The sequence below is a fragment of the Zootoca vivipara genome, chromosome 15 (assembly GCF_963506605.1).
Source record: "Zootoca vivipara chromosome 15, rZooViv1.1, whole genome shotgun sequence".
In the NCBI taxonomy this organism is placed as follows: Eukaryota; Metazoa; Chordata; class Lepidosauria; order Squamata; family Lacertidae; genus Zootoca; species Zootoca vivipara.
Genome location: NC_083290.1, coordinates 42,125,566 through 42,140,389, shown reverse-complemented (window position 1 = coordinate 42,140,389; position 14,824 = coordinate 42,125,566). Strand labels below are relative to the sequence as shown.

Here is a 14,824-nt window from a genome sequence, read left to right as displayed (position 1 = left end):
ACCTCTTTGGAGGTCTTTGTTAAGCAGTGAGGGGTTTTTCTGCAGGCTGATTTTATATGCATTGGTTTCCAGTCCTGGATCATCAATCTCAAAACTAGAAATAACTCTGCTCTACTTCCCTGTCGGTGGCAGGTTTGCATTAGGTGGAAATATGATGTCATCATTTAGTGGTGGAATGGTTAATTATTGGCTCTCGCTTCCTGGCGATTAGTAGAGAGGTTTTCTGCAGAACAAGGAAGTGGTGGAGGGTTGTGTTATGAGTTCATCTCAACCACTTTGATTTGATCTCTCACTTGGAGGAGTTACTATCTGCAAGATCCTTTTACCTGGCATAGCAAGTCTTGGAACATGACTGACCTAGCTGTAGTATCAAATACTTAAAATCTCACTAAGGGTGCAGCCCAGTAGGAATTTGCCGTCCTTTCCTCCCTACTGTCAGAATTTAGATTTTAAACACTTTGGAGAAAGGAACCTGCAAGTTGTATCCCAGTAAGTTCTACTCAGAGTAAGCTCATTGAAATGAATTCACCCAATTTCCATTAATGTTGATGGGTATATTCTGAGTATCGCCATCATTGCTTTCCTTCCTTCCTTTTTTAACTTTTCTTTTTGGTTTTGTTACTCTATGGAGTACCAGGTACACTGATAACACTATATCAGTTTATTTTCATTGGGGCTGCAGTGTTGTGGCAATTTATTCATGCAGATGGATCCATTAAAACACTTTCAGCTTTTTAGAAAGCCCCCCCCCCAAATTAAAGTGATGGCAGCATTTTACTTTTTGGAAATTAGTTTTAATGTAAGTAGTTAATAAACAGTGGCAGCGTTCCTTCCTCTGTGGTTGAGAGAAGAAGGGATGCCTCTTCTGAGACAAGGCAGGCTGCAATGTCTGTGCCCATCATATGAAAACAAAGGAGATGTGTTTTTTTCCATTGCATTTTTCTCATATGTACATTCGTGAAAATTTTACTTACTTATTTACATATTTTATATTCTGTACCTTCAACATAGGGCTACACCCCCAGTATGGCTAGTAAGAAACAAAAGTACAATTTGTAATTAACAAACAAACAAACAAACAAACAAACCATAAAGCTTACAAACTAACACAGCAAATTAGAATGGCAAACTAAAACAGCAACAGCTGACTTAAATAGATGGTGAAAATCCAAAGTCAAAGGAATGTTTACTTTAGCTGTTCTTAAAATCCGAGAAGACAAAGTATTTCCCCCCCCTAGTGCCTAAACATAGTAATGAAGTATGGAGGCAGGCCTCCTTGAGGAGTGCATTCCAAGGGTGAGGGGCTACCACAGAAAAGGCTCTCTCTCTCTCTCTCTCTCTCTCTCTCTCTCTCTCTCTCTCTCTCTCTCTCTCTCTCTCTCTCTCTCCAGAGACCACTTCAGAGAATGACAATAACAATCTCAGTGCATTAGCAGATTGGTATGGTAGAGGGTGGTCTAACAAATATCTGGGCACCATGTATTCAGAAAGCATTACCAGAAATGTCTAGTAAACCATATCATTAGTTAGGTGTCAACTGAGGGTATTTGGTGAACCAGCACGACAGCGATAGGGGATTGAGGATTGGAATGATCATTCTGTGGTATTATGGGAGTGGATAAAGTGGTAGTGTACCTCTTGATTTTGTGGGAAATATTATTGCTATGATTTGTTTTAATGTTAAATATGTGGTTGTTATTTTTGAAAAGACAAATTCCAGGCAAGCAAAAACACTCCAGGAAGGTGCAAAGCAGGGCTTTTGAGGGATGTGGCCTGAGGAGAGTCATATCCCTGTTCTAGGATTTTGGATGGTTGACTGGCAAAGTCCTGTTCCTTTCCGCTTTCTCACTCACAAACTAGTCTGAGGTGATTTTGACTGTCTTTTCCTTCTGTAATGACTTCTGTTGCCCTTTCAGGACCTCAGCAGTTCTGACCTGATACGGCCTCGAATCAGCTTGGTGTGTCAGATTGTGAGAGTAGGCCACATGGAGCTCAAAGAGGGCAAGAAACACACCTGTGGACTCCGGAGACCCTTTGGAGTGGCAGGTACGGAGGCCAATAGTTGTTCAAAAGGTCTTGTTTGCAAGGCAATCCTATCAAAAATTGATGAAACAGGTAGGGCAATAGTCCAAGGCCTGAGCTCAAATTCTGATTTTGCCCCCAATGAGAAGTTGGGATGTGCGAGAAATTAAATCAATACTTCCTGAATCAATGTGCAAATTGAAATGTAGCTATCTTTTGAAATTTGCACTTCTTTGAATACTGTAGTGCACTTCACTAATAATAATAATAATAATAATAATAATAATAATAATAATAATAATTTATTTGTACCCCACCCATCTGGCTGGGTCTCCCTAGCCACCCTGGGTGGCTTCCAACAAAGATTAAAAATACATTAAAATGGCACACATTAAAAACTTCCCTAAACAGGGCTGCCTTCAGATGTCTTCTAAATGTCAGGTAGTTATTTATCTCTTTGACATCTGATGGGAGGGTGTTCCACAGGGCAGGCGTCCAAAATGTCTCCCAGGCTGCGCACCTCGTCCTTCAGGGGCACAGTTACCCCATTCAGGACCAGGGAGTCCTCCACACCAGCCCGCCCCCTGTCCCCCAAAAACAGTACTTCTGTCTTGTCAGGATTCAACCTCAATCCATTAGCCGCTATCCATCCTCCAACTGCTTCTAGGCACTCACACAGGACCTTCACCGCCTTCACTGGCTCTGATTTAAAAGAGAGGTAGACCTGGTTATCATTCGCATATTGATGGACACCCAGCCCAAACCCCCTGATGATCTCTCCCAGCGGCTTCATGTAGATGTTAAAAAGCATGGGGGAGAGGACAGAACCCTGAGGCACCCCAGAAGTGAGAGACAAGGGATCTGAACACTCATCCCCCCCCCACTTTCTGGACACGGCCCAGGAGGAAGGAGCGGAACCACTGTATGACGGTCCAGAAGGATGTTATGGTTGATTGTATCAAAAGCCGCTGAGAGATCCAGCAGAACTAGTGCGTACCAAAAGGAATATAGTTGGGAAATGCACACACATAATTGTGTATATTAGTGAAAATGTAAAAAAGTGCTCTGTTAGGGGAAATTGTTTGCAAAAAAAAATTATGTTGGGAGGAATATGTGTGCGAAAGCATACAAAGTTTCATGTTGACTTTAAAGCCAGTGTGGAAATGAGGAAAACTGAATTTTAAGTTTAGAAAAATGTGAAACCAAGATTTGACAGATTTGTCCATCCCTGATTATAGGCTATAAGCAGAACTTGTGTCTATCGGACAGATATGTGGGATTAGTAGATGAGCAGGAAGTCTGATTATGAAGTGTAATATTTTTCAGAGCCACTTTTGTAGTGGCTTGTTCATTACAAATGCAAATTTCAAGTCCTTATGAATATACAGAAAAACATGGTAAGCCGGGGGCAACCTATGATGAAATCTCCAAAGTCATGTAGGACCTGAGCCATTTCAGGGGTGGATTTTCAGTTACCTTTACAGGCTCCATGTCCTCTCCCCCATGGCCCTTTGGCCCACTTATTTCTCAGGTCTTTTCGTGAACCCCTCTCCTTCCATGTCCTTGAGGACATGAGGCAATATTAAAGTAGGCTAAAATGACACTTAAGTAACAAATGTTACAAACATAAGAAATGTCTTTCCATGTAGAAAGCAGGCCCATTAATGTAGCCCCATCTCCTTTCTGTGTCACCATCATCTGGTCATCTGATGTGCACTGTGTCTGGGCCATAGCTTCATGCCAAAGCCAGTGCTTTGCATGCAAAAGGTTCCAGGTTCAATATTCAGTTAGGGTGAAGAAACATCCCTGTTGGAAACTCTGGAGAGCTGCTCACAGTCAGTGTAGGCAATACTGAACTAGATGGACCAGTGGCCTGACTCAGTATAAGCAGCATTCTGTGTTCCTAGCTATGATCTCTCCTTAAAGTTGTGGTGGTTAGCTTAGAACCTGAAGAAGATTTCACATTCAGTGAGCTTGTGGTTTAAGTGATGTACTAAAAATGTTATTGCCATATTTGCTCTGTATTTTAACACTCTTAGTAACACCAGCTCCTCATTTTGTAAAATGAATGGGTTGAGAAATGAATGAGAGAAGTGTCTTACTGTTCCCAGCTGTTGGGCTCCAATCCAAAAGCAGTCAGCTTGAAAGGAAGCAGTGGTTTCTCAGCTCTGTCATAGCACAATTTCACATCCCTTTCAGGTGGCTCCAGGGATGATTGGCACCTGCTTGATTCTGAAGGCAGCCCTGTTTAGGGAGGCTTTTAATGTTTAATAGATTATTTTATTTTATTTTTCTGTTGGAAGCCGCCCAGAGTGGCTGGGAAACCCAGCCAGATGGGCGGGGTATAAATAATAAATTATTATTATTATTCATGGTCAGGGGTCCCTTTAACTTTACTGCCTCTTGTGGAAGTGAATTCCATACTTTAAGGGCCAGGATCAAAACGATATAAACAGGTAAGTTCCCGCACACCTTCTTTCATTACAGATACACCCGCATGCTCCATTCCATGCCTTCTCACTTGTAACAATTTGCCATAGGCAGTCACTCCCAGAGCCTCATATTCTGGCTCGCCTGGAAAAGGAAAACACCCACTACACAATCACTTTCGCTGTCCCAGGCAGGCAGCAAAAGTGGACTTCTCTAGACTCTGGTCACCCATTATATGTGGCTACATGTGGTCCAGGCCTGCTGTACAGTTAGCCTTTCAAATTCAAGTTGCTTTTATTCACCTCCAATATTTTGGCTGATGCTGATGGCAATTGTTGTCGCAAACAGCTGGAGGGCAGGAGGTTGGGAAAAGCTGGTTAAATGGCTTGACATAAAATAATTTTACATAGGTAGTGAGTTCTTCATTGAAGCCCCTTTTATTATGGTGATGTAATTGGTTAATTTCTGTCTTATCCTAGTGATGGACGTTACTGACATCATCCATGGAAAGGTGGATGATGAAGAGAAGCAACATTTTATTCCCTTTCAGCAGTAAGTATTGGGAAAAGGTTTTGAAAGCAACATTTAATGGAGATTCCTTGTTTGTGTTTGCATTCAGCAGATCTGTGCACATTTAAAGGCACAATAAATACTTTGCTGGATCAGACCAATGGCTCACCTAGTCTTGCATTCCTCTCCCTACAGTGACCAACCTGAGAAGCCCACAAACAGGGCAAGGAGACAATAGCTTTCTCTTATTGCTTGTTTACCTGCAGTTTGCATGCACAGGTACACTTCAAAGAAAGTGTACCTGTGCATGCAAACGGCAGGTAAACAAGCAATAACATTGCTATGTTCAAAGAGAGGATTCACAGGCAGAGTTGGCATCGTTTTATGCAGAATTTCAGCTAACATTGACAAATGTGTATTTCTTCTGCATTTTACTTACTTGCAAGCTATATATAGATGGCCTTGATTAAAAGTTAGCATTTCAATAGAATAAAATGGCTGGCAACCCTCTTTGTACTGTGAAAAGTTTTTCAGAAATCATTAATCAAACAAATGGCTTTCCTGGCTGTGGTTTCAAGAGGTAGGCACTCAACCATATTCAGTCTTACTATAATTATTGCTTTCATCATTACTATCTGCTCCAGAGTTGAACATAGTAAAGCATCATGAATAAAATAACTCAAATGTTGCAATTAGTTTATGTGTATAGCAGAGTTTTCTCCTAGAATAGACCAAACATGCTTGATAAGTACATCAGCTTTGGGGTCCAGCACAGACAAAACTCTGAACCTCTCTTAGTCTTGTTGAAGAAATTGGGCTTAAGGTATGAGTTATAAATCACAGTTGAATGGAGAACATGTTCGTTGTTTACACGGTGGAAGCCAGTGGCAAAAAACCCTTTAAGTGTGGGCTAAGCCGAGGGGGAAAACCCTCTTGTGGGAAGAGGGAGATGATTCTATAGCGGGTTCCAATCTCTTAAAATAGGGATGGAGAACGTGTGGCCTCCAAATGTTGTTGGACTACAACTCCCACCAGTTCTGACCGTGATTGTGCTGACTGCTAGGGCTGATGGGAGTTGGAATCCGACAACACCTGAAGCCTCTGCTGTTTTGTGTGTGCCATCTTATTGTGTTTGTAAGTCTGAAGTTCTGTTGAAAAGACTTTGGACCTGTCCCAACTGTTGCCATATAGATCAGTTGAAAGGAAGAGGAAACCCTGCTAATGACTCTTAAATTTTGGCCAAGGATCTTAACTTAATTTTCATTGCATATGGATTTGGAAAAGCTCCAAGGTCCCACGGCATGGTTGGCCCCCACAAGTGCACCTTTCTGCCTCTCCTCCATGACTAGCTAGTACATTTGCGAAGCTAAGCAGGGGCCAATATGGTTTCAAATTAGATGAGAGACCATGTGTTGAGATTCCTGCCTTGCAGCAGGTTGCACAGGCTGGCCCTCAGGGTCCTTTCCAACTCTACAACTCTGTGATAGACTCCACCGACTTTGAGGGTGGAAGCCAAAAGGAACCAGTGGACAGAGTCCTGGGGGCCACCATCATTTGATGAGTGGGGTGGGAGTGGCATTCTACTCCATCAGCTGATCTGCACATGACAGCTGATGAGGGGGCGCTGGGTGCATGCGTATGAGAGCATTGGCGTCGACACCCACACCTGGCATGCAGCCCCCAGACATTCTACCAAAAGTGATTGTGGCTAAGGAAGAAATGGTTAACAACCCCCTGCCCCGAAAAGTTCTATCTTGTTTATAAAACGGAGGGTGCTTGGAAGCAGCTGGAAGTTAACTTCTGTTTCCTATCCTGTTTCCCCTCCCATTCTCAGGATTGCCATGGAAACGTACATCAGACAGCGACAGTTAATCATGGCACCTTTAATAACCTCTCATGTGATTGGAGAGAATGAGCCCCTCACGTCTGTCTTCAACAAAGTCATTGCTGGCAAGGAAGTGAATCACAAAGGGCAAGGTACACAAAAGAAGTGAATTTTTTTTTAAGAACAAAGAATGGGATTGGACCTGTGTATAATTTTTACTATTTCCCCCCACCACATGCAATGAAAGTAAGGAGGTTGCTCAGATTGCAACCTTCCCCAATGGTATTTATGTACTAATGTTTCTTTTCTTCCATAGGCCTCTGGGTTTCTCTGAAACTGCTACCTGGTGATTTAGCTCAGGTTCAGAAGGACTTTTCTCATCTCATTGACAGATCTACGGCTGTGGCCCGCAAAATGGGATTCCCAGAGATTATATTGCCTGGTGTGTGTAGTTCCATGTTAATGGTGATAGCTTCCAAGAAAACAGAGAAGTCATGGAATAAGAGAATCAATTGACTTATGGCAGTGGAAGGGAATCTGTGCACCCCCAGATATGATGATGATGATGATGATGATGATGATGATGATGATGCCTCAAAGTGGCTCGCAATAATAAAATACACAATACTGTGTACAAAATTTATAAAATTCAAAATTTTACAAAATGTTGCTGGACTCCAACTCCTATCAGCTCCAACCAGCATGGCTTGGAAATTGCAGCTGTTTATTAGGAAGAACGTTTTGACACTGGAATGGACTACCTCAGAAAATGGGGGAGATAGGGTTTTTTAAAATAAAGGTTGGATGTCTTATCTGTCAGGGATTCCTCAGCTGTGATTCCTGCATTGTAGGGGGGGTTGGACCTCCAAGTCTATGATTGCATGAATATCTGGAGGGCCACAGGCTCCCCGTTCTACAGATAGGATAAAAGAACTGGTTACAGAGGGTAGGAAAAAATTGACAGTTTATTGCCCCCACATTCTACAGTACTATATCCATTGTGGGTAGCTAACCTTTTTCAGCCGAACGGCCCAATTTTCTCGTGGACAACCTGCTGGGGGCCGCATGCCAGTGATGGGTGGGTCGGAGCCGAAAGTGGGCACAGCAGTGGGTATGACTCTTGCATTTGTATAGTAGAACACATTCCAGCCAGAGGTTCCTACCCACCTGGCCTCTATCCAGACAAACAGGTTATAGTATAAGAGTTCGAGTTCACATTACAATCAGGCAAAGAAGCTTGCAAAGAGTGCAGAGCAGGGCTTGGGAGGGGTGTGCCTTGAAGAGATTCATGAGGGCCAGACAGAGCGGCCTAGAGGGCCGCATTCAGCTTCCCTTCCCATGATAGACATGGTCATGTGTGGGCAGGGGATTTTATCTGGTTTCTAAAAGAGTAATCATGGGCAGATGCCCTCCAGACAAGAAGAATAATTTGCTGTTGAATTTCACATATCAGGTTTTGTTCTAACTTGCAACCTGGACAAAGAAACTTTACTATAGTCTTGGTGGTTACAGGTGAAGTTCGGAACGATATCTATGTGACCCTGATGCATGGGGAATTTGACAAAGGGAAGAAGAAGACCCCCAAGAATGTTGAGGTCACTATGTCTGTTCATGATGAAGATGGCAATCTCTTAGAGGTAGGAAGGGGCTTGGTAGGTGGGAGGCAGAATCATGATTAAAACCTGTACTATTTCTCCCCCTAATCAGCTGTGAAAAGTGATTAAATAAGAGGCTTTTGCCTGTGGAAAGTTTGCCTACTAGGAAGCTGCCTTATGCCATTGGTCCATCTATGTCACTAGTGTCTCCCGTTACTGAGAGTGACTTTTCAGGGTTCCAAGCAGAAGAGTCTCTCCTAGCCCTAACTGGTGGTTGAACTTGAGACCTTCTGCATAAAAGCAGGTGCTCTGCCACTGAGCTACAGCCTTTCCCCAGTAGAAAATACAGTTTCAAACAGTGCATAATTAACTTACGGGATTTGCCGCCATGAGATGTGGTGATGGTCACTACAAGAAAGGATTAAACAAACTCATGGAGGGGAAGTCTTGTCAACTAAATTAGGGATGTAAAATTTGTGGTGCTGGGACTCTAACTTCAACCAGCCCCAACCAGCATGGACAATGGTCAGGTATTATGGGAGTTGTAGTTCAAAAGGTGTGGAGCACACTTGAGATGAGAGTTCAGAAAAAGCTGGTGCCAAGGCTTCCATCATTTCTTCATGGTATGTTTAGGGCCCTTCACTGTCCCTGAAGCATTTTTCACCTGTCCTTGCAAATAATCTACATGTAGTGAAGAGTTTCCTTAAATCCAGGGCTAAAAATGGCCATTCCCTTCAAAGATTGTCACTTTCTTTGATTTTGTTCTGCTTTTTAATTTGTTTTTCTTGTCATCCAAAGAAAGCTATCCATCCAGGTGCTGGTTATGAAGGTATCTCTGAATACAAATCAGTTGTCTACTACCAAGTCAAGCAGCCTTGCTGGTATGAAACTGTCAAGGTGAGATTGTGCAACATTGCGAGAGTTCTTTCCCGTGAGCTGCAAACTTGTAATTCACTGTTAAAAATGAACTCACTTTCCTGTGTGTGGACCTTTGGGTAGCCAAATTGGCACCACCTAGAGAAAGGCATAGGCAGGCTTGGGAAGCCGCAAGCTTTGCAACAGTAAATGCTTGGTTGGTGGGGTGGAGTCAGGAGTCACCCTCAAGACATTGGTATTGCTGCAGCATACCTGGCCAGGAGTAGGCAGATATACCAGCAGGAGTGCCACATTGGCTCCAATGGGCAATGTGGCACTTTGCAATCCACAGAGCCTTACTGCCACCCTTTCCTGACCCACCTAGTTGAGCTGCAGCAAGGTCAGCATCAGAAGGTTGATCTCATATCCCAGAAAAGAAAATGGTAGAACTCAGAACCGGAGCACTCAATGCAGCAATGATTTGTGGCAGATATTGCTCATACCACCTAAAAATCCAAGTATGAAAAAAGTCTAAAAGTGACATTTGCATATTTTGTCTTCAGAGTGGGGAATATGGTGTGTGAATCCCAATGGTTAAGATTCTTAAAGAGCAGGTGTCACTTGCACACCAGCTAAAAAGCTGACATGTGTACAACATACAAGTAAAAGCTGTTGTGATCTGCCCCATGATAAGAGGCCAGCACAGAGTGGAAGCTATATAACTCAAGGCATACATGGGATTGCATATGAAGCTGTGTGAGTTCTGATTCTTTTTAACTCAATTCAATTGTGGCTGGGGAGACCCAGCCGGGTGGGTGGGGCATAAATAATACACCATTATTATTATTATTATTATTATTATTATTATTATTATTATTATTATTGAAATTCATATTAAAACTTGCTAGGAACTGAACTTGAATAATACTCTGGGCTGGCCATTCTTGACTAAAAGCAGAATGCAGATTCTGAACGTGGTTGAATAAAACATGTTGCCAAGGAGACTTAAATTCAATCTTTATACACATTTCAAGACTTATAATTTGCATAATTTGTTTTAAAATCATAAAGTGTTTATATTTAAGATGGAAACAACAGACCATTTATTTTGCTTTAAAATCATATTTATTTCCATTGATGTCTAAAAGGTTTTGTAATGGAAGAAAAAGCTTATCCTAGATGGCCACTGTTACAGAGGCTGTGATTAATGACATGAGTTTGACCAAGTAAACTAGGCTACATTATATCTTACTTAAAAACATTTGGGTAGAGGGTTTCAATCAACAATAAATTGCTAAAATTATGGAATCCTCCTGTCAATCTTGTTGGGTATTCCCAAATACCCTAAGGTGGGGGTCACAATGAATGGGAAGGTTTGCAGGTAGAATCAGTAAATCCTTTTAATGGACAGAGGAATCCCATATTTGTTCTGTAAAGTTGGTTTCTGATGTGCATATTTATAACTAGCTGTCTTTCATGCAGGTGTCCATAGAAATAAAAGAGGTCAGCCGCTACCACTTAAGGTTTACATTTCGTCACCGATCATCACAGGAATGTAAGTACTTGGGAGACGAGCAACTGCCTGTCTCTCAGGCATGCTGGCTTGCCCCCGTGATTGAGGGGGCCAGCGCTACGCAACATGCTCATGTCACACGTGCACGCCCAACGATGTGCTCACATTATGTGTGCTGGCCATGCAACACGCCACACAGCTTGCAAGCGGGACATGAGCGTGTCTCAGAAGAGACCAGTAAGCAATATGTTCTCCTTCCTTCCTTCTGCTGCAGCACGAGATAAATCGGAAAAGGCTTTTGGAATGGCTTTTGTGAAGCTGATGAATGCAGATGGTACCACTCTGCAGGATGGCAGGCATAACTTAATAGTCTACAAGGTACTCCTTTCTTTTTTAAACCTTGGTGATATTGTTGAACCTGTCAGAATTTCTTCCTGACACAGTGGCTCTGTCCAGACATCACACTAACCCATAGTTCAGTGTGACAAGAATGAGCTGTGGTGAACCTTGGGCTCATATGCTTCTTCCTTCTCAGATGTGGATTTAAAGAGAGCACTGGAAGGGCTTGATTTAGATTAGTCACAGATTAACATTTCATGTAAACCCTGAACTTTGACCCCTGTTAACATGGCTGGTTTCAAGGAAAGTGTAATCAAGATGACACAATAGGTTTGGACATGACAAGCTATGGTTTATCTAAGCTGAGAGAGGAGAGAGGAATTCTGTGGTTTAGCATGATGTTCAAATCCAGCCAGTTTTCTCCTGCCCTAACTAGCTCACCGGTGTATAGGAAGAAAGAATGGAATCTGGATGGTTTGTAGCTAATATTACAGCAGTATAGATGTCTGAAGTTAGATTCTCTATGTTATTGGTAGGGTGAAAACAAGAAAACGGAAGATGCCAAGTTTTACTTAACTCTGCCTGGCACCAAAGTGGAGATGGAGGACAGAGATGCTCTACCAGCCAAACATCATGTAGTCAACTTTACCCCAACCAAAGACAGTACCAAGGATAGTTTTCAGATTGCAACTCTCATCTGCTCTACAAAGCTGACACAGAATGGTATGTTTGACTGCAGGTACAACCCAAGCTCAAGATCCACTGGGATGAGAGAGTCTGTGTTTGGCAGATCTTGGGCTTTCCTGCCTTAGCCAAGGTTACACTGGCCTAAGTCCTTCAGCTTAGCTGAACTTGAGATATGCTAGTGTAAACCCCTCAGTCAGGGCTCAGTTGGCATACTTTACCCCTTAAGTCGGTGTAATTCACTCCAAACTGCGGCGCTCCAGATGTTTTGGCCTACAACTCCCATGATCCCTAGCTAACAGGACCAGTGGTCGGGGAAGATGGGAATTGTAGTCCAAAACATCTGGAGGGCCGAAGTTTGGGGGTGCCTGTTCAGGGGGATGGGATGCCAGGAGAGTCTTACGCCTATTCCAAATCCAGTGGAACTTAAGCAGATGAAGAGGGTGGTGCAAGTCAAATTCCCCCATAATAGAATTTGGAATTACACTGGTGTAAATTATGCTGGCTTTCTGTAGTAGGACTGCTCTGTTACTTTGCTTTTTTCCAGTTGTGGGGAGGAGTAAAAAAAACTACAACACTTGCTTAACTTTTCTACTGGCTTTTGAGATTTTGCCTGGCAGTGCCCTTTTGCTTCCATGCCCATCTTCACAGCCCTTAAGGACTAGAAACTTGCTTTTCAAAATAACTGAAGCTGTGTTTTACAGGATGCTGAAAACTGGCTCGTTAGGGCTTACTTCTGTGTAAACAAGTGTAGACTTGTCCTGCAAATTTCAAATTTCCCCACCACCACTTTCTATCAAGGCTGATCAAACACATCAAATCTGCCATCATGTGGTTACTTCTGGTTCAGTAAATGAGCAGGGAGGCAGGCAGAGCAAACTAAGGTTGAAACAGGATGCCAAAGAGTATGCAGCCAAGGTGCTGAGTTCTCTAGAACTGCAGAGAAGTTGTTTTTCATATCATTTGATGCCAGAAATAAAACATTGCTTTCATATTTGTCTTGTACTGTGACCACTAAAGGAAATGAGCTGTATTGCTTAGAGTTATCTTACTCCCCCACCCTCATTTTGCCCTTGCCAGTTGACCTACTGGGGTTGCTGAATTGGCGTTCAAACTCCCAAAACATAGGACACAACTTGAAGAAGTTGATGGAGGTGGAAGGAGGAGAAATCGTCAAGGTATAACAAGATGTAAGCCGCCCAGAGTGGCTGGGGAAACCCAGCCAGATGGGCGGGGTATAAATAATTTATTATTATTATTATTATTATTATTATTATTATTATTATTATTATACAGGCTTGCAAATAATTTGTGCATGCATCTTTCTTACCATCCGGAGAGTTTCATTGGAGCAGAATGTCTGCTTAAATTTTGTTCTCCTTGATGTGCTGGATCAGGGAACTGATAATTTTAAAGAGCTGACCTAGATAGCATGAGGCAAGATTTCAAAGAAATTGAGGTGAGCAACTCACCAGATTATCTGTCATAGTGTTGCTACAGCAGCAGGACAGTTAGCATGGTTAGTGTCCATATTATGTTTATATATTTTTCATCTCTCATCATATCTGCACCATACATTTAAAGCACTACAATACCTCTTTAACAGCTGTGGTGTCCAGGGCCGTCTTAAGCACCCCTGGTGCCGTGGAGTGACGGATCCCTCCGGCGCCCCCCCCTGCCCCGTTTCCCAGGGTGGTGGGCGGGCGCAGCGCGGCTGCCACAGGCGGTGCTGCGCGGCGCTGCGGCGGGCGGGCAGGTGCAGCGCAGTTGTCGAACCGGCGGACCGGGTGGGCGCAGCTCGCGGCGCCCTCCTGGCAGGCTGGCGCCGTGGTGCCCTGTGCCACCGGGGGTCTACCTAGAGCCGGCCCTGGTGGTGTCCACTAAACTATCCTGGGAATTGTCGTTCATTAAGGATGTTCGGCGTTGTTAGAAAATCCATATTCCATTCACAGAGTAGCAACTTTCAGAGGGATTCAACAGTCAATCTCTCCTCCCAGTCAACTCTGGGAATTGTAACTCTATTAGGAAAATAGGGGTTTCCTAACAAATTTCAGAAACCATAACAAGTTCCCAGGTTTCTCAGGCAGGAGTAGGCATGGATGTTTAAAGTGGTATATTTGAACTTTAAAGGCATAGTGCAGATGAGGCCTATGTGTCTTTTTGCAATTTTATAATCAAATCATCCAGTTTTGTGCAGTGTTGAGAGAGACAAATACTCAACTGCCCAACTATGCATTATTATTTTTTAATCTGTTTGCAGGGCTGAGACACGCAGCAGGAGATTTGCCCTAGATTTGCCCATTTTCCCCAGCATGCTGGAATAGTGCCCCTCCCTGTTTGCAGAAGGAGGGACTCTGGCAATGAACCATTTCCTGTCATGCTAATCCGTATGACTTTGAGTAACTTGCTAAAAGACCTGGAGATAAAAGGGAATGAAGCTATAACACAACAGCCTTATTCATCACAACCCATTTCTGTTTCTCCTCCATCTCTAGTTCTTACAAGATACACTTGATGCACTTTTCAGCATAATGATGGAGATGTCTGACAATGAAGCCTACGACTTCCTTGTTTTTGATGCACTAGTAAGTTGTTCTGACCATTTATCCCTCCTTAGCTCTTCATTAACTATGTCACCAAAAAGAAAGCTTCCAGATCAGGCTGGTTACAATTTCTTCCCAGTGACAGGCTGATGTGTAAACAAGAGCTCTGAAATGGAGAGTTGCTGCTGCTGCTGCTTATTTTTAGAGTGTGGGCAAGCTTGGCCCAGCAGCCTTTCCCATTTAAGCCCACCAGGCCATTTTGGGCAATCCCCAATAACCAGCTCAGCTTCACCTGACATCATAGTAACATTCGGTGATTGACAAGTGGGGAGGGCTTCCCATCTGTCAAATTCGGCTCATCTGGGGTGGCCCAAAGGCTGAAAGGGATTCCTCACCCCTGTTTTACATAACAGAACAGCCTTTATTTCCAGTTAGATTTGGGTTCAAGTTCCTGAGTCCCTTCTCCTTCTAAAACAAATTCAGGTGAAACTCGGAAAATTAGAATATC

At 43.1% G+C, this 14,824-nt stretch overlaps 1 protein-coding gene across 4 annotated transcripts in view; it reads left to right on the top strand.

Annotated features, from left to right (window-relative positions):
- The window catches only part of DOCK5 (dedicator of cytokinesis 5), a 148,010-nt gene that overhangs the window by 69,808 nt on the left and 63,378 nt on the right, over positions 1-14,824 (top strand). For all 4 annotated transcript variants that reach the window (XR_004693959.2, XM_035138774.2, XM_035138777.2 and 1 more), the window contains exons 10-20: positions 1,917-2,046; positions 4,932-5,004; positions 6,797-6,939; positions 7,104-7,229; positions 8,300-8,424; positions 9,181-9,279; positions 10,720-10,792; positions 11,025-11,128; positions 11,626-11,812; positions 12,854-12,951; positions 14,269-14,358. Coding sequence is in view for 3 of the 4 variants with exons in the window: in XM_035138774.2 (XP_034994665.2) it covers positions 1,917-2,046; positions 4,932-5,004; positions 6,797-6,939; positions 7,104-7,229; positions 8,300-8,424; positions 9,181-9,279; positions 10,720-10,792; positions 11,025-11,128; positions 11,626-11,812; positions 12,854-12,951; positions 14,269-14,358 (1,248 nt within the window). In the remaining variant the exon portion in view is untranslated. The remainder of the gene's footprint in view (positions 1-1,916; positions 2,047-4,931; positions 5,005-6,796; positions 6,940-7,103; positions 7,230-8,299; positions 8,425-9,180; positions 9,280-10,719; positions 10,793-11,024; positions 11,129-11,625; positions 11,813-12,853; positions 12,952-14,268; positions 14,359-14,824) is intronic.